This window comes from Patagioenas fasciata, chromosome 21 (genome assembly GCF_037038585.1).
Source record: "Patagioenas fasciata isolate bPatFas1 chromosome 21, bPatFas1.hap1, whole genome shotgun sequence".
Classification (NCBI taxonomy): domain Eukaryota; kingdom Metazoa; phylum Chordata; class Aves; order Columbiformes; family Columbidae; genus Patagioenas; species Patagioenas fasciata.
This window is the reverse complement of record NC_092540.1, coordinates 10,052,454-10,075,279: the sequence shown is the minus strand read 5'-3', so window position 1 is coordinate 10,075,279 and position 22,826 is coordinate 10,052,454. Positions and strand designations below refer to the sequence as shown.

The 22,826-nt window shown below is 49.4% G+C and overlaps 1 protein-coding gene across 2 annotated transcripts; it reads left to right on the top strand.

The window, feature by feature from the left end:
• Positions 1 to 117: 117 nt before the first annotated feature.
• Positions 118 to 22,175, top strand: LOC139829546 (dynein axonemal heavy chain 9-like). 2 transcript variants are annotated; one of them, XM_071817661.1, is made up of 11 exons: positions 234 to 354; positions 1,109 to 1,232; positions 2,625 to 2,752; positions 3,227 to 3,335; positions 4,017 to 4,164; positions 5,433 to 5,607; positions 8,565 to 8,738; positions 10,122 to 10,329; positions 14,954 to 15,119; positions 19,128 to 19,230; positions 20,474 to 22,175. In XM_071817661.1, the coding sequence occupies exons 3-11, from the start codon at positions 2,684 to 2,686 to the stop codon at positions 20,927 to 20,929; spliced, it is 1,608 nt and encodes a 535-aa protein (XP_071673762.1). In that variant the 5' UTR covers positions 234 to 354; positions 1,109 to 1,232; positions 2,625 to 2,683; the 3' UTR covers positions 20,930 to 22,175. The 2 variants fall into 2 exon arrangements, with proteins under 2 accessions (XP_071673761.1, XP_071673762.1); XM_071817660.1 differs by lacking the exon at positions 1,109 to 1,232 and having other exon boundaries at positions 118 to 354.
• Positions 22,176 to 22,826: the final 651 nt, after the last annotated feature.

The following is a 22,826-nucleotide window of genomic DNA, read 5'->3' as shown; positions in this document are numbered from 1 at the left end:
AGTGGCTGGACCAAACTCAATTGTCAAATCTGCTTGTGTCTCAGGGTCACGTCTTTCTAAAGAGGTGGCCCAGTGGGACCTATTTGATAGACCTGAACTTCAGTTTGGCATCTTTGTCTAAAATTTGGGAGTGTTTTTCTCAGGTGGTGCAGCTGGAGGAGTTGCTGACGGTCCGGCACTCTGTCTGCGTGGTGGGTAACGCGGGCACGGGCAAGTCTCAGGTGATGAGATCCCTGAACAGGACTTACCAGATAATGAAGCGACGTCCTGTCTGGACAGACCTCAACCCCAAGGCAGTCACCAATGATGAGCTCTTTGGCATCATTAACCCAGCAACAAGAGAATGGAAAGACGGTAAATGTCATTTCATGTCTGAAATATGTAGATAAAGACGGGTATTTTTAATGAATTTCCCGAGCAGCAGCAGGGTGACTGGTTCTTCATGTGCAGGTCTGAGAGCCCAGGTGCTTGTCTGCTGCCTACAGCCACATGACAGTTTGTTGTTGAAAGGATACACAGGATGTTTTAGCTCTTTGATCTTCAAATGGGAAATATAGCATAAGCCTACTTGATCCTATTGCCCTAAGAATAATTTTAATGCCCATTAATACCAACGCTTACCAGTTCCTAAGTGGGGCAGGCAGTTTTTGGGAGTTGGCTGGACCAGTGATGGAAGAGATGTCCCTCCTGCACTGTGGTGTGCACTGGGACCCCAAAAAATGTCCCATCCCCAGGTTTTCATTGCTGATAGCACGCACAGCAGCCTTAACGTCAGTTTTTCCACTCAGTATGGCTGCCCGATCTCTGTAGCACACCAGCGTTTGCCAAGCTGTTGATCCTGCTTACTCCTGAGGAACATTTCAAACTTGCTGGAAGATTACAGAAAATCTGGAGTGGAAATGTTGGGTTGTGACTGATACATAAAGGCAGCTTCGATTCACGTGTGCGGCGGGTTTGGGAGGTGTGGGGGAGGTGAGGGAAGACATTACCATGAATCATCCACAGCAGCAGATGAGCTGCCACCCACCTCCCCTGGCCCCGCCATGGACCCTTCCCGACCCCCTGCTTTGCTCCAATGCCAGGTTAATTTCTTTCTAATTGTAATTAGGGAGCCTAAATCAAAGTGGCAGAGGGACGTGCAGGGTACAGCCTGAACTGTGCAGACCGGCTGCAGCAGTGGCTGCAGATCGAGGGCAGCGGTGACACCGAACAGCAGGAGGGACATTTTACAGGTGACTGTCCAGTGGTTTCTGGCCTGCAATGGTTTAAATGAAATAGTGGCACTCCTCCCTGAGCTTTCAAGGCAGATATTTTCTGCAGTAACCATTCCTGAAAATGTTGTTTCATGTTGTCAAAGACCAGCAAGGCAATCTTCACCACAGCCTAACAAGAGGTGACCTGTTCCCTTACAGATCAGCCCCTGCTTTTCCGCTCCCCAGTTTTATCCTGTCACATTATCAGAAGTTGAAAAGGTCCTACATGTTAGGTGGTAAAAGGTCCCATATGGGAATCCCAAAAGTGTTCTTTGCAGAACAAAACTCGTCTTTTAAACCCCAAGAGAGCCGTGTGCTGTGGATGCACAAGGTCGGGACAGAGGCGCTTTCCTCTCCCCGCTGCCGCGGTGTATCCGAGGGAAGCCCTGATGCCCTGAGACAGCAACTGTTTCTGATGCTAATAATGTCGGAGTGGTTCCCGAGGCGCGTGTCCAACACGTAAGGAACTGGCTGGAGGCAGAGGCGCTGAAGCGTTATTTTTGTTGACCCAGTCTCGGGATCACACACCTGTTCCAGGTGAGCCGTTCTGCATTTGCTGAGCACAAGCTTTGTCTTCAGTCAGATGGTGCCACTAGCTGTTCCTGATCTGGATCACAAAGAAATAGCTTGTCCTGGAGAAAAAAAGAAAAAAAAAAGAGTCCTTGTCACAATTCACTGGAAGAGAGGCTTTTTTTTAATGTTTGCCTGATGTTTTTTCATGAAGACCAGCATCTCCCGAGGTATTTTCACATGTAGAGGAGAGCAATAGTTTTGTGGAGTTTTCATTTGCTCTGCAGTGCTGCTGCTCTATTCCCAGCCTTCGTGGTCTTCTTAACATTCATTATTTACTCCCCTTGAGACTCTGTATCCTCTCTCTCCTTGATTTTACCAACATTTTGTTCTGTCATTCAATGTCATTCTGTGCTTGTTCTCCCCTCAGTCTCACTAAAGCCATGACCCAGCGTTTAATGCATCTTGATTGCCCTGATATACTTTGAGCCACAAAAAAATATTTATAAGGATTTCCTAGGCATATTCAGGTGGTTTTCTCTGCATTGTATAACTCATGCCGCCTTTTGCCTTTGAGTAGCTACTCTACATTTTTCTTATCCCTTATGATTCTCGGTGGGAATGAAGCTCGTGCGTAGGTCTGCAATCATTTTCAGTAGTGATAACTGATAACCCTTTTTTCACTTTAAAGCAAACTAGAACCGTATTGTGATATAGTAATATTTACGTATAGGCACATAGAGTTTTGCATGTTTGAGAGGAAAGCATTAATTAGAGTAATTTTTACTGTGTTGCTGGAGAAAACCGTTAGAGCAGGTGTCAAGTTCAGTGTTCATCACCATCTTCCTGTCACCCTCCCAGGCCTGTTTTCATCAATCACGCGAGAGCTGGCCAACATCACGCATGACGGTCCCAAGTGGATGGTACTAGATGGAGATATTGATCCAATGTGGATTGAGTCTCTTAATACTGTGATGGATGATAATAAGGTAATGAATATAAGTTAAAGAAGGAGATATTCTTTGACTGCATGGCATGGTTCAGCCTAAAAATGCAGATGCTGAAATAACACCTCCTAGAATAATGCGGTTGTGTTTCTTCAGATACACCAAACAATATCACATATAGAAAATGGTGCATGAGGGGAAATAGCTCAAATCATGGTTTCATTGTAATTTCCCTTCCTGGAACTGGGCTCATGGATAATCACAGATGTCCTGATTGTAACTCCAGGCCCTTCAAAAATAGGGTGGGGTCATAATTCCACACCTTTTTCCGCCGCTCGAAGGGAGTGCTGTTCCTTTGAGTCATGGAAGACAGTTCTACTACCTGCTGGAAATCAGCTGCATTCCCTCAAGGAACTGTGCTGGCAGCAACCAAGCTTTTTAGTGCAAAGTGCTGAATGCTTTTCATTCCTGTTCCTGGGGAAGATGTCATTCTGTCTGTCTGTCTGCCCAATGCAGGTGCTGACCCTGGCGAGCAATGAGAGAATCCCTCTGAACCCAACGATGCGGTTGGTGTTTGAGATCAGCCACCTGCGCACAGCCACCCCAGCAACCGTGTCCCGAGCGGGTGAGTCCTGGCCTGAGCTCCGCACTGGGATTTGCCGTGAACCCAGGAGGATCTAGTGCCATTAACCAGTCTTCTGTTGGCCAACTTGACTCCTGTTGCAAGTACCCAACCTGAGATCACAGCGGCCGTGGGTGGACAGGGCAGGTTTCTGACAGACAAACTGAGGATCCTGACCCCAAATGCACATGTGGAGCTGTCATCATCCTGGAGATTTACCCAGAGCACTCTGACTGTTGGTGGGTGATCATGGCTTCAGCGTTGCTGAGTGCTCCTGTTGTGCAAAGCCCTTTGGATGGACTTTATGAGGAGAAGGACAGTATCTGTCCCAAAGAGTTCTTGATCTTCTGAAGAAGTGCATGAAGTATGGGAGAAAGGAATGGAGGTGTCCCCTAGTATTACACATGGGGAAATGGGGCCCAGAGCAATGAAACTGCTCAGACAAGACAATGTTCTGAATTTAGGGCAAGGTCATGAAAAGCGCCGTGGTTTCAAGGGTGAAGTTTCTTCACTGTTCATGTTTCTACTCTGCAGTGGGGCAGGAAAAGGGGGCAGGTAATGGGACGTCCCGTCATATTTGATAGGGTTTTAGTTGTGTGAAAGTACCTGGTAAACTCTGCTGGAAGAAAGGAACAGTTTCTGCTATGTCTTTACTATATGTTCTCTCTTACCCTGGGCCTAAAGGGATCCTGTACATCAACCCGTCGGATCTGGGCTGGAATCCTCCAGTGAGCAGCTGGATCGACAGGCGAGAGATCCAGTCCGAAAGAGCCAACCTGGCCGTTTTGTTTGATAAGTACCTGCCCATTTGCCTGGACACCCTCAGAACAAGGTACCATCTGATGAGTGATTGTGTCACCCGTGGTGAGGGCATGGGGACACCTGCCACTGTCCAGCCCAGCTGTGCTGCGCTGGGTTGTGCTGCACATGATCCTCCTTGCCCCTGGAAGCCCTGAGCATCATTGGCTTAAGCTCAGAGAACCAGCAGGGCGAGGTGGGCAGAGTGACGCTCCTGCCTGTATCGTGTTGGTCAGATCTGGTTTTCATCTGATTTTGATTTGATTTTTATTGTATTTCCTGTATCAACTCTCTATCTCTTGGAAAATAATGCCGGCAGATCCCAAAGAGAAAGCTTTTCAGCCTCCTGATGTGTCAGGCTAGACCTGAGCCCACTCCACAAGTTATTTTTCATTAAGAACTTGGGTATTTGGAAGGGTCCTAGTGCTTCTTGGCTTGATTTGGCTTTAAAGCAGTGTCCACAGGGAAGTCATGTGGTTCTTGCTTATCATCATGTGAAACCATTCTCTTTCTCATACTGTGGTGAGGACTGGCCAAAGTAGAGTCCCAGAAAACTTAAGGGAGCATCTCCCATCCTCTACTTGCTTCCTATAGTTGCACTTTCCTTTAAAAACAAAAGAAAAATCAGTGAGCATGGGAGATGTCAGCCAAAAGGGGGATGTGTCAGAAGGGTCTGGAATCAGGACTTAAACATTGTGCTAGGGAACTTCTCTCTGTGGGACCAAGTTGGTTTTGACTGTTGGTAGCAAAGTCAATCGGACGTTTCCCATTCTGTTTGCTGAACATTGTCTCAGAGCGTGAAATCCACGGGATTAGCTGCAGGCAACCCCGAGCTGAGTGTTTTGGTAGCTTGCTTAATTCAGAAATCGTAGAACCAACCTTTCAAATAGCTATAATTACTTTATGGAGGACTTCAGTGCAGCTACAATATTAGTTTGGAATTCTGTAAGTGTAGCTTAAATGAATGTAAAATGGCAAGATGAAAGGGTTTATTTTATTACTCCTCTATTTGACCGCTTTTGAACTCATCGTGCTCGCAGGAAATCATTGCCTTTAGCAAGTCTTCCATTCTGCTTCTTTCAAGAAGATCAAAGTTTTAAAATGCTTGAAACTTCTGATTATTGTTATTACTTGTATATGTGCCGGTGCCAGCGGGTCTGAGTGTGAGAATGGGTGTTCTCTTTATTGTACCTGGGAATAGGACACGTACCGCTGACAAGCAGAATGCCAGTATTCTGAAAGAGCATTTCTAGTCTTCCTGGGTTGTGATGGACGTATTGCTTTCTAATTTCCATCCCTTAGATTTAAGAAGATTATTCCCATCCCTGAACAGAGTATGGTTCAGATGTTGTGCTACCTCCTTGAATGTCTCCTGGCAGAGGAGAACACACCTCCTGACTGTCCCAAGGAGCTTTATGAACTTTACTTTGTCTTTGCTGCCGTCTGGGCCTTTGGTGGATCAATGTTTCGAGATCAGGTAAGACGGAAGATGCCTCTTCAGCATCTTTCACACAGTTTGTTTGTGTGGTTTTGTGTTGTTTTGATTTCTTCATACTTTCTGAAACATAGTGCTATGCCAGTAATGCTGTTTTCCTGGGGCTCTCACATAGGTGATAATAAACTAGAAACACAACAATTCCTTTTACGAAAGGCCTCGTTATCCAGGGTGTAACACCACCGGAGAACAGCTGAGGGGTCAGTGGTAAAGGTGGAGGGATGTTTGCTTATGCAGATGCATTTCACTGGGGAGAAACATAAGGTTAACTTATAGAAGCCTGTGGATGTGCATAATGTGATCAAATTAAGACTGATTTATCAGATGGATGTATCAGTGGAGCAGTCTTTCAGCCTTCTGACTGCACAGGTAGACGTGCTACATAACACAAACCAGCCGGTGTTTTGTCACCAGGGCAGAGCAGAGCCGGAGGAACAACCTCCCTTGACCTGCTGGTCATACTTTTCCTAAGGCACCCCAGGTGCCATTGACTTTCGTGGCCACAGGGGCACACCTACTCTTGGGTGGTTGCATCCCCTAGTCAGAGGACGCCTTATCCTCAGATCTAAAGTGTGTAGTCCTGATGTCTGGGTCTGCCCACACTGCACTGCTGTCAAGGGCTTGGAGATCCACGTCTGATCTCCGCTGGGCTTGTGTCAAACTCTGTGTTGTCTGGACTATGCGGGAGGTCTCTCCACGAATGTAACACCAGACACCCCTCCCCAGCTCGGGTGGAGGCACTGCCGTTCTTGATGGCTGCTCAAGTGCTCCCAGGGGTCTCTTTGTGTGTTTTCATGTACCTTAACGCCAGACCTAGAGTGTCTGCTGGTCTCTTCAGATTTGCTCCATGCCAAGGATCAGATGCTTCAGGAAGTGCTGAACAACACAGCTCAAGCTCAGCTGGGTGCTCACTTGGTGCCATCACACCTTGTGACCATTGAATGACCTGTGCGAGACCAGCTTCCTTGGTCCTTGTGGAGCCTCCATTTCCCATGTGCCAGCTGGGAAATACTCAGCCTTAGTGTTGCCAGTCTAGGATGACTTAAAGAAACAAAACAAAACACAGTAAAGCCTGGGAAGCACTACTTGTCTTTGCTTCAGCAGTACAAGCGCAAGTATGCTGGTGTGCGGTGCTGTGGCAGCTGGCCGCTGTGTTCCCCATGCCGCACAGTCAGTCTGGGGTGCATCAGGCCGGGCTCCTGCCTGCGGTAGTGGCTCTGGGTGGGCTGCAGGAGCAGCTGCAGGCACAGCGACCCTCCGGGAGGCTCCGCCGGGAGCCTGGCTGTGCGTTACTGCCCGCGATGCTCTGTAAATGTCAGAGCTGAGAGTGCGAGGATACAGCAGTCCGAGCAATGGGGAGCCTGATGAAAAATGATCCAATATAAAATCTGTTTATTGCTTTCCACCGAAGGTGCCCTTCGCGCTGACCTTTCGCGGCCGAAATGTCAGGAGAAACAGTCTGGGAGGCTTCCCACTACTCGGTGCTTGTTGGTGGGTAGCGGGGCCCCTGTATAAAAACAGATGATAGATTTGCCATTTCCTGGCTCTGAAATTAGCGGTAATCCATATGGGGTTTTTATTAAGGAAGTGGTTTGAATTCCACACCGTTCTGGCAATAGAGCTGGGGCTGGAGTGGCTCCATTTAACCGCGGGGTCAGGGAGGGCGGGCAGCGCGGCACAGCGCGCTTGCAGGCGGTCTGGCTGTGCGGGGTAAGGGCACCCTTGTGGGAAAGCTTTTAGCAGCCACGCACGTCCCGCTCCACTGCGGGCGACTCTGCTGCCGCTGCTGAGGAGTTATAACAACAGGAGAACGGAGAATTACAGGGATTCTGCCTCTCTGAATAGCATGAGTCTGCAAAATCGTGGATACTATTAATGTGTTTTTCAAATCCACTGGTCTTTTGAGGGACTGTGGCTCAGGAGGCTTTATGGAGGACACTTGGTTCAGTTCAGCAACAAACCCAGGTTTCCTTATGGAGGCCGAGCAGCCTATGGACAATGTGTTGGTGACCCCACATTGTATGGCTATGGGGAGGAGAGACCCGCAGACACCCCAGGAACAAACTGTGCTGTTAAAACGGGCTAAATGATGCGTCCGGTATTTCACAAACATCTTTCTCACAGCAATTTTCCTCTCCTCCTCCCCTCCACCTCTCTCCAGTTCCCATTGTCCACATGGGAAGGTGTTTGGGCAGAATGGCTGGCCCAATGTCATACAGGAGACCTAGGGCAGAGGAGGGGACTAAGCACATTTGGTGAGTCCTGACCCAGCATCTAAAGCAAAACTGTCACCCCAGTTGAAAAAATTCAGATGCTCCAAAATCTCCATGTGTAGAAAGATACAATGGGGAAAAGCAAGGAAACGGGTGCTTTGAGGGGAATGTGGCAGCGCAGAATCACGGCGGGGTCAAAGGGGCAGACCCTCGCTGCTGCTTTGGTACGCTGGTGTCTGCAGTCCTGCTTGTCTGAAACGTTGTGGCTTGAAAAGAAGCCAGAAGACAACAACTCACTCTGAATAGAGTGGTGTGATTGATGAGGAAAGGCTTTGGTATGCATGCTGTGACTGACCATGAGCACAGATGTAGACGGATGTTGTGTCCTTGTCTGTTGGAAGAAGTAGGCACCAAGAATCAATCAAGTGGTCTGTTTAGTCATAGGCACGTATTTCTCTTTTTCAAATTGATCCATCTATCTAGTCTCAGACATACCAAGAGTGATCAACACAGAGGATGAATTATTTAGATGAATAAATAGGACTGATGAGCAGAAATGAAGAAAATGAAAAATTAGGCTTAATAGCAGGAAAAATGGTAAGAACTTTATGCTGTGGAATATATTTTAAGGACTAATCCCGCTCTGGTGGACTGGGATAGATAACATTCTCCATTACTAATTAATTGATCCAGATTAGTGTGTTTTCTCCACTTTTTGTCTTATAGCTTGTGGACTACAGAGTGGAGTTCAGCAAGTGGTGGGTGGCAGAATTCAAGACTATCAAGTTTCCCTCTCAGGGCACAGTCTTTGACTTCTACATTGATCCAGAAACGAAGAAGTTTGAACCTTGGTCTAAGCTTATTCCTCAGTTTGAATTTGATCCAGAAATGCCCTTACAGGTATGTGAACCTTGCACGTGTTTTGTCTGGGAAGAGCACATGCATTTTAGTGACTGTATGCAGGCATTTCAATTGAAGTCTCCTTCGAGGTCAAGCACTTCATAATAAGAATGGCGTTCCGTCCTGGTTTTGTTAAAAACAAGTTTCTCTTTTAGTGAATTTGCCTGTCAGGTAAAACCTTCATATCAGCTGCGTTTTCCTGGAGAACCAGATCCATGTTTTGGTAAACACAGCAATGGAATGTGAGGTTATTGATAAGGACAGATTCGCATCTCGCGAGAGGGGCAATGAGAAACAGGTGACCAAGAAACTGACAAACAGAGTATAACATCCCATTCACGTGAACACTTCATATAAAAGTGGGAGATCACGAGGATCTCGTCCATTTTGCTTATGGCCGAGATTAGGAGAGGACCTTGCTGGTCGTCCCTGCGAACTGAGGCCTCATGACAGACTGAATCCAGCTCCGGTTGGCTGCACAGTCCAGTCCAGGACTTCAGGTGCCAGCTCTGCAGTTGCTGGGGCTTTCAAGATTGGTTTTGTATATTTTGTATTATTTTCTCTATTCTTATTAGTAGCATTAGTAAAACATCTTTAATTTTTCCAATTCTCTTCTATCTATCCTTCTTTCCCTCCTGATCGCCTGTGCTGAGTGGGAATGGGGGAGAGAGAGGGGCTGAAGGTGGGGGAGAGGGGGCTAACACCACATCTGCCATGGTTGTATTGTCACCCCACAATCAAAACCCTTGACACATTCTTTATGAAGTACAACTCAATTACCCATCTTTCTTTACTGTACTTTGACTGTGAAGACTCATCCTCCATCCATCTTCCAGAGCTGAGTGATGTACATGAGGCGCAGGCTCAGAGACACCTATGAGCCAGGGCTGGTGTGCCCAGGGTGCGGGATGGAGGTGCGTTTGGCCTGCAGAGAGAAGCAGGATGTGGGACAACGTAGTGACAAAGTCCCTGAGACACCATCTCGTCATTCTGCGTGGCTGAAAATAGGGTTGTTTATATGATTTGGACGAAAAATGAGAGTTGCTGCAGGTAGTGAATTGCGTTTGCCAGCTATGCCTTTCTTTCCTTTTAGAGGTGCCACAGTGAGCAGATGACTTGTAAAAATTGTTACCATTTTAGCAAAATGTGTGTTTGCGGGGAGATCCAGATGTTGCTCTCAGCATCCCGCTGTCATTGTTTCGTCTGTACAGATAGTTTGACTTGAATGGTTGGTAGCAGTGTATTGTTCCCTTCCTAGCGCCATCTAGAAACTCAGGTCACCGCACTCATTCCTGGCTCTCCCAGTTTGATGTCTCCTCAGAACATGGCAGTGGGGTGGTGCCACAGATGGGTACACTTACCTGCTCGTTTTGCCCCTCTCAGGCTTGCCTGGTGCCCACCACCGAGACGGTCCGTGTGCGGTACTTCATGGACAGGCTCCTGGAGCGCCGGCGCCCCGTGGTGCTGGTGGGCAACGCCGGCACGGGGAAGTCTGTGCTGGTGGGGGACAAGCTCTGCTCACTGGATACAGACGCCTATGTGGTGAAGAAGGTCCCGTTTAACTACTACACCACCTCTGCCATGCTGCAAGGTAAGACAATGGCTGAGATGTGGGGCTTCTGCCTGGCAGGTCACCAAATTCCTGGGGTGTCCGTCGGGGTTTGGAGCTGGGTGTGCACTGTGGGCACTGCACTGGCACCCACTGACTCTTAAATCCCACTGGGAAACTCACTGGTCCACAGACTCCTGGTTTTATGGAAAATGGCATTTCCCAACATGAGGGATTGAATTCTGAACACCACGACTCTGGTTCAGGGCTGTGCAAAGCACACACTTAAATCTGCTGCTGTTCTCTACAGCACACAGCTCGTACTTGACTTGAGGTGTGTCTTTAATACGCTTGAATTTAAGCCCGTGCTGAATAGAATGGGTTGCTTGGCTGGGATCTAAGCTGTCCTCAGAGTGCAATGATGGGAATTGCATCCCAGTTGTCAGGGAGGACAGTGCTAATGGGGATGTGCAGGTGCTGCTGGTTCCTGGGCTGTCCCCCGCATCCTGATGCAGCCCCGTGTGCTCCCACGGAGCGGGTGCCACATCCCACCGCCCCAGGGGACACGGCTGCTGACCCTGGGAGGCTCTGACCTGGGGAAGCCCATGAGAATATCTTTGATGAGGATTTTGGCACATCAGTGAAAGATGAAGTTTGAGACCAGGATAAGGTCAGTTCTGCTGTGTAGTCTTTTCACAGATGAAGAGAAAGAGGGAATTGTTGAAAAGTGACTCATTTTGGAATGGTATTTTCACTTTCAGTTGACCTAAAGAGAGAGGATAATTTTCTACATGTATTTATTAATCAGGAATGAAACAACCTTGCTTGTTTTGAGTTGAACAACAGCTGTGGGTCACTGTAAACCAAAATAACTTCCTTTATGGAGTTTGGTCTGACCCAAGTGTCCTGAAATCCCTTTACTCCCTCTACAGGACCAGCACCAGTGAGACCAAGGTTTTAACCTTCACCATGTGGGTTTTTCCTGGCCAGGTGGCCCTGGGGCGAACACGCTCACGGCCATGAGCATCACAGCCCCTGTCTGTGCTCTGCTGGGCTCCCGACACTGCAGATGTTTTAAGGAAGGTGTCAGAGTTTAAAGTTGCCCTGTGGGACTGATCCACTCGCAGAGGTGACAGCACAGGCTCAGCCCACGCTGTGTCACCTGGGGCTGTGTCGTGGAGTCACGGCAGCTTTCTGGGGCAGGTCTGAAGGGTTTTGGGTCTTGCTAGTGTGTGATGGCTGCAGTCTCCCTCCTCCCTCCCAGGTGCCCCTTTGCTTTTTTCCCTGTGTTGGGGTCTCTGCAAAATGCCCTTGAGCTGCTAAATGGGCTGAGCTGTCTGGCTGTCTGTCTGTCTGTCTGTCTGTCTGTCTCTCTGTCCAGCTGCCTGGGTGGGGGACAAAGATGCTGAGGGACCTAGAGATTCTTTCTTATGGGGAGAGACTGAGAGCTCTGGGGCTGTTGAGCTGGAGAAGAGAAGCTGAGAGGGATCTGATCAATGGGATCAATATCTCAGGGTGGCTGTCAGAGGATGGACCAGAGTCTGTTCAGTGGTGCCCAGCGCCAGGGTGAGGGGCAGCGGGCACAGACTGAAACACAGGAGGCTCCATCTGAACATGAGCAGAAACTTGTTTGCTGGGAGGTGCCAGAGCCTGGCCCAGGCTGCCCAGAGCGGGTGTGGAGTCTCCTTCTCTGAGACATTGAAACCCGCCTGGACCCACCTGTGTGATCTGCTCTGTGACCCTGCGTGAGCAGGGCTTGGACTGGGGATCTGCAGAGGTCCATTCAGCCCAACCAGCCTGGGATCCTGTGATTCTGTGAATGTGCAGCCGTTTGTCTCCAGCTGGATGGGCGAGTGTGTGCAGGTGTTATTTGTACAGGCAGACCTGGCACCGTGTCCCTGGTCATGAGCTGTGGGCTGAGTCAGTGATTTTCTTCCCCTGCACAGAGGAGCAAGTTGTCTTGTGTGTGGATGAAGATGTGGTGGTGAGATTTGCATTGAGAAGCATGATTTATACTGCTTGGCCTGGATCCCTGCTGCTCATTTTTTAGAGTTAATTTGTCCCTTTTTGTGTAGTTTGTCACTTGGCTGCTTTATTCTTTTCCCCAGCAGGCACATCTTTAAATTTGTAAAACATGGGCACAAAGTAATTTTGGATTTTTTCTTACTTAAAAAAGATCCTAACCTGAGTTCCAGTAGTTCCTTAGACAAGGTGCCTGTTGCTGCAGAGATGTATAAGATGCAGCCCTTAGGGGAAGCAGAGTTGTTGTTCAACCCATCCCTGCATCCTGTGGCTTCCAGAAGCGCCGTGTGCACAGGGGTTAAAAGGAGCCCAACACTCTCTCTGCCTGAACCTGGGGCCAGTTTGGGGATTTTCTGTAGTTTATTGTGACTAAATACCACATTCTGTGGCATTTGCCCTGGGCCTCGCTCTGCTTCGTGCCCTCTTGGGCCTCTGCCCCTCCATCAGATGTAGCCCTGACTTCTGTCATTCAGAGAAATTGCAATAAATCTTGTGGTTTTTTTTGTTTGGGTTCTTTTTTTCCCTCTCCCTTGCTCACCAACCAGAAGGTACGAGGTGTCCAGACTGTTTCTTTGAGGTGCTGGTTTGAGTATGTGTCAGGATCTCACACAGACACACCGCCCCTTATTATTATTGTGAGATACGGCTTTGAATTAAAATACCACTTCCACGAACATGTCACTTGATCCCCAGTGATTGCATTTCAGTGTGATGAATCTCTTGCGTACTTGTTTAACCTCAAAAAGGGCTGATTTTATATGTTAATTAGGGACTAATTAAATTTAAATTAAATGCTTATTTGAAACACTTAATTTAACTTGCTACCAGAAATTTCAAATATTGTGGTTTTATTGAACGGGGAGAGAGGCTCCGCTGAGGAAAGATTCATCATTTTTCGTAGCACAATCCATTCCTTTGTGCAGCAACTGTCTGTGACAAGAAATCAGCTGCGTTTTGAGTGGTGAGCAAGGCGAGCTGTCTGCAGTGCACCCAAGCAGGAAAACCCAGCGTTTTGAAAGGTCTGTGATCTGAAACAAACCAACGGAATGTAAATCTTCCTTAACAACTTTTGCACGTGATAATAAATGGCTTAAAAAAACTCCCAGTCCCGTTTACATTTGCCAGTCTTCCCTAATTACAAAGAATTGCTACTTACCGTGTGCTGCTTTATAGCACCTTACAGGTCTGTTGCCAACCCAAAACTGCTAATGAAACAAATTCTTCGAGTAAGCACAGGGCAGAAAACCCACCCGGGGTCTGGGCAGAGGAGCGTTGCTTCCGTTTGCTTTTCCACTTACTGAGACAGTAAAGGTTGCCTGGGCTGCAATCAGAGGAATCAATAACCTATAGAACATGATGTGCAGCGACGTGGGGTGATTTTTATTAAATATCAGCCCAGGATTATAGATATTCCCCACGTTTTATGAGCTAGAGCAACATATGACCCCAGCCTTCTGCTAAAACAAATTAAAGTCTTCCAAGGCTTTGAAATGCGAAACTGTTCTCTCCGTGCTTTCCTTTGCGTGTGCGTGTCCCTACTTGAAACTAGGTGGTAATTTGACAGCTCGTGTTGGAATTAAGTCTTGTCACATTATCTGGAGGGTTGGGTAACGCTGGTGAGAAGATCAGGGAACTTATGATTATTTGATGCATTTAAATAAAAGTGTCATGTTGGTTGTTCTGAAGATGTCCAGGAATTTGGCCCTGAGATCGCCTATTTTTGTCTAACAGGGTAAAAGATGCATATATTCACAAAACCAGCAGCTTTGCTCGTGGGCTTCTGTGCCCACAGCATCCATCTCCCTTTCTCCATCGCAGCGCCCAGTGCCTGCTGCCCTGGCCACGCTGCAGTTGCCGCATCGCCGGGGCAGGCAGCAGGGGATGCTCACTGCTCTGGCACAGCCACCTCTGCAAGCAAGATTTCGTTTAAAAAATTATGCAGAAGAGATTCAAAAGGCTTTATCTTGCATGAAAAGCTCTTGTTTGCTCTGAGGTAGACATGTTTTGTAGCAGACGAAGTTTGTTGTATTTTTGTTTGGAAGGAAGAGTTGAGAGCTTTCTGATTTAAGTCAAACCAAAGTGCTGACCAAGGGTCCCTGCAGGGCTCCCAGCTGCACTGTAGAATCATAGAATCAGTTTGGTTGGAAGAGACCTTCAGGATCATCGAGTCCAACCGTAACCCAGCTCTAGCACTCTAGTCCCTGAGAACCTCATCTCCACGTCTGTCCAACCCTCCAGGGCTGGTGACTCCAGCACTGCCCTGGGCAGCCTGTTCCAATGCCCCACAGCCCTTTGGGGAAGAAATTGTTCCCCAGATCCAGCCTCAGCCTCCCCTGGTGCAACTTGAGACCATTTCCTCTGCTCCTGGCGCTTGTTCCTGGGGAGCAGAGCCCGACCCCCCTGGCTCCAAGCTCCTTTCAGGCAGTGCAGAGATCAGAAGGTCTCCCCTCAGCTCCTGTTCTCCAGCTGAACCCCCAGGCCCCTCAGCTGCTCCTCATACAGCTGCAGCTGGGGGACATCTCAGCTCCTTGAGGGGCCGCTGTAGCTACACACAGCACAGCACTGAGCTGGGCTGAGAAATCATTTTTATTTTGCAGCAGTTGCTCTCCCAGTAGATGAGCTTTGCACCTCTGCCTCCCTACAGGTATGCTTGAGAAACCTCTGGAGAAAAAGGCTGGTAGGAATTATGGCCCTCCAGGTACCAAGAAGCTCGTGTGCTTCATTGATGATCTCAACATGCCCGAGGTGGACGCTTACGGGACAGTGCAGCCCCATACGCTGATCCGGCAGCACCTGGACTACGGCCACTGGTAGGAGCCTGCTTGGGCTTGGTTGTCGGAGACCTTTTTGTTCAGCTCCAGTGCTGGGGAGTGGGTTTGAGAGAATCTCAAAGCGTGGGTCCCTCTTCCCATTGCATACTGCTGGGCTAGAGCTGGTTGGGAGGCTCTGGGTGAACTGAGAGTTGAGCACCCTCAGGGCTTCCCCTGTCCCCAGCAAACAAATTCACTTAGAATCACAAAACGTCCTGAGCTGGAAGGGACCCGCAAGGATCATCGAGTCCAGCTCCTGTCCCTGCACAGGACAACCCCACAGTTCACACCGTGTGTCCGAGGACGTTGTCCATCGCTTCTTTAATACCGCTTGATTGCTTACTCATAGCTGGGTTGAGAGGAGCTTTGCTCTGCTCTTGCTGTGGCTTGTGACTGTGGTCCCAGTGCAAAGCCTGCGAGGGGAGCGCGATGCTCGGCCTTGCTGCCCCGCGACGCTGAGAGCAGAGGCGGCTGTGGATTTGGCCTCAGCTGGGGTGAACCCCCCTGCTGTGAGCACCTAACATTGTCTTCTGTCAGGCAGCAGCAAACAACCATTATCTAGGCAGAGGTGATTTGAAGGAAAAGCAGTGACTGTTTTGGAAGGAGATTGGTGTGTTTTACACTTTAGCCAGCAGCTCTGTGTGGGACATGAATATTTGCATCTCTCCACAGGGAATACAGGGCAGGGACGCATTGCAATTTCCACTCTCCTCAGCTGTGTGCATGCCTGAGCTCTGCCAAAAGCTTCCGAGGAACAGAGACAGTGGAGCGGAGGCAGAAATCTTGGGCTGTGGGTGTCAGGGAAGTCAGGCAGATAGAGGGTGAGGGAGCTGCGAGGGAGCGTTGGAGGCACAAGGGGCTGCAGCGAGGAGTAGGGGGATGCAGTGAGGCGCAGAGGGATGCAACGAGGTGTGGGGGATGGAGTGAGGCATGGAGGATGCAGCGAGGTGCGGTGGGATGCAGCAACGTACAGGGGATGCAGCGAGGTGCGGGCGGATGCAGCAACGTACAGGGGATGCAGCGAGGTGCGGGGGGATGCAGCAACGTACAGGGGATGCAGCGAGGTGCGGGCGGATGCAGCAACGTACAGGGGATGCAGCGAGGTGCGGGGGGATGCAGCAACGTACAGGGGATGCAGCGAGGTGCGGTGGGATGCAGCAACGTACAGGGGATGCAGCGAGGTGCGGGGGGATGCAGCAACGTACAGGGGATGCAGCGAGGTGCGGGGGGATGCAGCAACGTACAGGGGATGCAGCGAGGTGCGGTGGGATGCAGCGAGGTGCGGTGGGATGCAGCAACGTACAGGGGATGCAGCGAGGTGCGGGGCGATGCAGCAACGTACAGGGGATGCAGCGAGGTGCGGGGGGATGCAGCAACGTACAGGGGATGCAGCAACGTACAGGGGATGCAGCGAGTTGCGGGGGGATGCAGCAACGTACAGGGGATGCAGCGAGGTGCGGGCGGATGCAGCAACGTACAGGGGATGCAGCGAGGTGCGGGCGGATGCAGCAACGTACAGGGGATGCAGCGAGTTGCGGGGGGATGCAGCAACGTACAGGGGATGCAGCGAGGTGCGGGCGGATGCAGCAACGTACAGGGGATGCAGCGAGGTGCGGGCGGATGCAGCAACGTACAGGGGATGCAGCGAGGTGCGGGCGGATGCAGCAACGTACAGGGGATGCAGCGAGGTGCGGGCAGATGCAGCAACGTACAGGGGATGCAGCGAGGTGCGGGCGGATGCAGCAACGTACAGGGGATGCAGCGAGGTGCGGTGGGATGCAGCAACGTACAGGGGATGCAGCGAGGTGCGGGGGGATGCAGCAACGTACAGGGGATGCAGCGAGGTGCGGGCGGATGCAGCAACGTACAGGGGATGCAGCGAGGTGCGGGCAGATGCAGCAACGTACAGGGGATGCAGCGAGGTGCGGGCGGATGCAGCAACGTACAGGGGATGCAGCGAGGTGCGGGCGGATGCAGCATGCCATGGGTCCCCTCCCAGACACATCGAGGCCTTCTGCCCATGTGCTCAGCAGTGCCCACTGGGCACTGTATTGCATGCAGGAAGTTATCATCTCACCAATATAATAGGCTCAGGTAGGATCTCTCAGCAAAGCATATTTTATTAACGATTTTGCAAGGTCGGGTGTTCCACCTAAAGGTAGGCACACAAAACAGGGCAAAAAGCCACTGCTTATATCCACCCCTAATCCCAACTGCAAATTCCCTCCCCAGTTCCCCGTTGGTTGGGTACGGCAGGGTTTACAGACTACCTGACACTTCCTAGCTGCCCAGGCTCAGTTTACCTGTCTCACGACTCCATTCTAATAACCCTTCCCATTATTTCTTTATTTTCATTGAAGGTGTGTGTTCTTGACTGTCTGAATTTTAACCACTGGAATGGTTTTCAATTCCTCCACACCCGCTCTGGGCAGCCTGGGCCAGGCTCTGGCACCTCCCAGCAAACAAGTTTCTGCTCATGTTCAGATGGAGCCTCCTGTGTTTGTCTGTGCCCGCTGCCCCTCACCCTGGCGTTGGGCACCACTGAACAGAGTCTGGTCCATCCTCTGACACCCACCTTGAGATATTGATCCCATTGATCAGATCCCTCTCAGCTTCTCTTCTCCAGCTCAACAGCCCCAGCTCTCTCAGTTTCTTGTCACAAGAAAGGTGCTCCAGATCCCTTAGCATCTTTGTAGCCACCGCTGGACTCTCTCCAGTAATTCCTTGTCCTTCTTAAACCAGGGAGCCCAGGACTCCCTGTCCTCCCCCGGCAGCAGCAGCCTGCTGACCCTTGTCATGTCCCACCTGGCGCTATGGTTGGGGGAGGTGTGACTGAGATTTGTCAGTCCCCTGGGTTGGAAAAAAGTACATACAATCCTGAAGGTCCACAAACAAAAGACCTTTATTTTTTGTAGCTTGGTCCAATTGGCAAATGACTCAGTGGCAGAAGGATTTATGTTACTTAAGCTCAATCGATAAACAGTTTAGCAGCGAAAAGATTCACATGAAAGAGTTTTGTGGCACAAGTGGGGCTCTAAACCTTATGTTACTGTATTACTCACAAAAAGGAAGGCAAAGAAATAGGAATATAGGAAGGAAAGAGAGAGGAAGAAAAGAAGGGGAAAGGAAGGGGGAAGGAAATGGGAAGGGAAGGAAAAGGAAAGGGAAAGGAAAGGTCTCACCACCCTTAGGGCTCCGTGGTGTGTTTGAGGGGTTTGTAGTCTCAGGTCCAGTTCCTGTGCAGGAATGCTTGGGTCTGTAGTCAGGGTTCAGCACCCTGTGGTGTGTGGTTCGGTTCCCGTGGTCAGCCCGGTGGGTGGAAGGGTCCCCAGGGTGGCACCCTGCCCGTGCTGGCACAGGTTTTATAGGGTTTATAGCCCTCGGGATCACCTGGGCTTTTGTGCAGGCGTCACTGGGGGTGATTGTGGAAGATGGGGGAGGCCCGAAGGGTCTCTCAGCCTGGGCCTTGACACCGTGTCGGGCCTGTCAGCGCACAGGCTGCGTGTCCTTCAACACAGCACTGCCTGTGTCACCCAGCCTTTGTCTGTGGCTGTCACCTCGGCCTTGACATGTAAATCACCATTCACCTGCTCACGATGGCCCGTCTCCCATGACTGGGTGTTGCAGGGCTGGGTTTGCCACAGTGTTTGAGAGTCACCCTTGTAGTCTCTCACACCCTGTCCCGGGTTGGGATCAAACCAGAGACACTCCTGCTGTTTTCTGCCATTTCCATGCAAGTGAAGAGTATGGCCCAGGGGCTTTGCTCAGTGCTTATTACTGATAGAAATATTAGCTACAGGTTGTTGAAGCTGAAGGATTTCCACCAGGAGCAGGACTCGCGTGTGCCAGGCCGTGTACAGATAGGCCGGCAACCTGGGCCTGGGCCTCATCTTGGCAAGACGCAGAATTTGACCCCCTGAAGACAAGCGGCCTCTGGCAGCCCAGGGACACGTACTGAGAGAGGCAGTGGCCGTGGTCACTGTGCTGCTGCTTGTGTTTTGCCCGAAGGTACGACCGGACCAAGCTGTCGCTGAAGGAGATCACGAACGTGCAGTATGTGTCGTGCATGAACCCGACGGCGGGGAGCTTCACCATCAACCCTCGGCTGCAGGTAAAGCCCTGCACAACGGCAGGTGCATCGCTGGGTTTATTTTGGGGTGGATCATTTAAACGTGAGGTTAGAGGACAACCACTGGCAGATCCTGCTGTTGTTTTATCAGTACAAATGGCACGAATCTGTCGAGTGACTGTGATTCCTAATAGTGAAGCACCGAACTGGGTCCCTTATTCCCTTGTTTGTTTTTCCTCGCATTCTGCAGCTCCGTCAGAGGAGGAAGTCAAAAGTTGCCAGCCAGCTTAACACCTACTTTCAGGACAACCTTCTGGTCCATACAGGCAGATTTTGCCTTCATTTAGCTCGTATTTAGCTCTGAAGCATGGTGCATTAACGCCGCCTGCTTTCCAGAATTGTCTGCTGCAGCTGTCAGTAAAAAGAGGTGTGGGGGAGAAACCCAAACGAAGAAAACAGACAAAACTAAAAAAAAACCCAAGCCACACCAAAACACAACAACAACAAAAACCCCAACAAACCCCAAACCAAGCAACCAAACAAAACCAACAAAACAAAGAACACCAAAACCAACCAACCAACCAAATCCCCCCAAAAACCTAACCGAACAAAAAAACCCCAAGCCAAACAAAAAGCAGTTCAAGCGCTGCTGATAACAGAAGATTTGGGAAGAGATCTTAAACATTAGACTTTGATTTTTGGGAGCTGCCAACCGATGGAGGGACTGGGTAGCAGTGAGCAAAATTCATTTCATCATGGAGAAACCTAATGACCAGAGTCAGCTTGGACCCTGGCTCCTCTTCAGCAAGGTGTGGAGTTAAAATGAAGTGTCCCATGGGCAACTTTGCAAGTTCCAAATTAGTAAAGAGGTCCTCTGGGAGATGGCACCTTCCAGGGGCTGCTCTTAATAGAGACAGTGACTGGGCTTTGTCAGAGGTCGGTGGGACCTTCAGAGCCCTTTGGCTCTTCAATGGACTGCACTTCCAGTGTAGCATTGGTGAGATGCAGTTGAAAATCCCTGGTTTAGTGAGCAGAGTGATGTCACTTCCCACCTGAGCTCTGCTGGCAAACTGGGAGAGGGAAATAACCTTGTTCAGGTGGACTGCAAATCAGAGAATCCTAGAACAACCCAGGTTGGAAGGGACCTCAAAAGATCATCTGGTCCAGCATTTCATGGGAAAGGGAGCCTAGATGAGATTATCACAGCAAATCCCCAAGGGCATTTTGCTTGAAAGGTGTTTTTCTACCTCTCTGACCTTTCCATGCCTTCCTTTCTCTCCCTCAGCGTCACTTCTGTGTCTTCGCGCTGTCCATCCCTGGGCAGGATGCCTTGTCCAGGATCTATAGCACCATTTTAACGCAGCACCTGACAAGTGGAAATTTCTCGGGGGCTGTGCAAAAATCAGCTCAGCAGCTGATTGCCCTTGCCCTGGGACTGCACCAGAAAGTAGCCGCTACATTCCTTCCAACAGCCATCAAGTTCCACTACATTTTCAACTTGAGAGACTTCTCCAATATCTTCCAAGTAAGTGCAGTTGCTGTCCTGTGGGACTTGAAGCTTGTCCCGATGCTACAAGAGGCTGCGGAGCTGTGTTCCTCTAGCTCTGGTGGGCAGAATGCAGTCTCCTACCTAAAAATGACACAGCACATGTGTGCCCTGAGTAAAGTGGGTGACCTTAGGCCATTCCTTAATTCCTTGTTAGTTTTGGATGGATTCCAGAACCATTGCCCATGGCTTTGAGAAGCTTAGTTACTTTCCAGCCTCTTGTGGTCAGCGGGGAGGGATGAGTAGTTCCAGATGGATGTGCAGGTTTGGGGTGGGTTGAAACGCCCTCTGGCTGTAGAAGGGACCAGCTGAAGGGAGCTTTGGGCTTCCGACTTCAGCACTTAAATGACTGATGGTGAGTGCGATGGAGCTGCGCTCATCTTTGGGAGCCTCAGTTCCACACGTGTAAATGTGGGGATTAATGGCACTGTTCCACCACACAGGCAAATTATTTTATTGTACTGAAGCAGGTGGTGGATAGTTAGTGGGTTACTGGCCCTGAAGTTAGATCCAGCTTAGCTTGTTGGCCTGTACTGGCATGTCCTCTTAGCTTCTGATGGTCAGATGCTCAGTATGTGCATGAAGGGTGGCATTTAAAAAGGTGATAATTGAATCAAACCCAGCTTTGACTTAATTGCTAAACCTGAATTTCCACCAGAGCCAGTTCTGTACCAAGGGGAAGTTGTTCAGATTTAGAAATATTTTCTTCCAACAACGGAGAGACTTTTTTTTCCCCTGAAATCTCATACTTTGAAGCAGTAGATATTACTGCTCAAAGAGCCTTTCAGAGTTTAAGGCTGATTAGTAAAATTTGAGAAGGTTCTCAGCAGCCGAATCGAGAGGTTTGGAACACCATAAACTCTTGTAGAACCCCGGTTTGTAACTTGTTGCTGTCCTTCTTAACACCTGTTCTCCTAAGTACGTACTGAAAGTTTGGTGCCTTGTGGTCTGGTCCATCACACAAGAACTGAAGTAATGACGTAGTGGGAAATGCAAAAACAGGGCCTTGAAAAAGTTAATAACTCTTTTGTGCCAAGAAAGAATCAGACCTGTCACTTATGCTCAGCTAAACATCAGCAGCTTTTGATGTTAGATGTGGGTCGTGTTAACTCCTGACTTCTAGTTAATCTGTGCTTTGAAAGGCAGAGAGAGAAAAGCAGCATTTCCATGGGAAGCTTTAATTTTAACTGTAACCTGCTTGAAAGGTGCTCAGGTTGTGGGATATTAGGAAATGTCCTGCCAGGTCTGGATGCTGGGGCAGGAGCAGCGACTGAGCTCAGGTGTTGTTTTGTTTATCACGTGGCTTCAGGAGTGGGGGAGTCTGGCTCCTGGGCTTCATAATGTTTATTGAAATAGTGGTCCAATTTTTCTTGAAATCCTTCCTTACCTTTTGGATTCATTCTTGATTATTCCTTCACATTAAATATTCTTGAGTTTTTGAGATCTCCTGATATCCTGTTTGTCCCTACGGGAACACAATTTTCTTCCTGAAATTGAGTGTGAAAGAAGCTCTGGACTCCGGGAATGCATTTCCATGTGTTACTTTCATTCAATCTTCATAAACTCATAATTTAGCTCACACTCTCTTGTCCAAACCCTTCTTGTGCAGTGCTGGCTTCAAAGTCAGGTCAGGCTGATCAGCCAAGTTTTGAATGTTTCCATGACTGGAGTTCCCATAACCTCTCCGACCCTTGTCACACCACTAAACCCACTCCACGGTGAAGCTGATATATTTTTATTTCAGTTGGAATTTCCCTTCCTGCAGTTTGTTACCTCTTGTCCTTTTGCTATACACCTCCAAAAAAAATTGGCTCAGTCTTCTCTATAACTCCCTATTAGGTAGTTGTAGACAGAGTGTCGAGGGTTAGGATTGCGGGGTGACAATCAAACCCTGGCAGATGTATTGTTAACCTCCTCTCCACCCCACTTCCCCCTTTTGCCCCTCCCTCTCCCCCCTTCCCACTCAGCACAGGCGATCAGGAGGGAAAGAAGGACAGAGAGAAGGGAGTTGGAAAAGTTAAAGATGTTTTACTGATGCTACTGATGAGAACAGAGAAAATAATACAAAATATACAAAACCAATCTTCTAAGT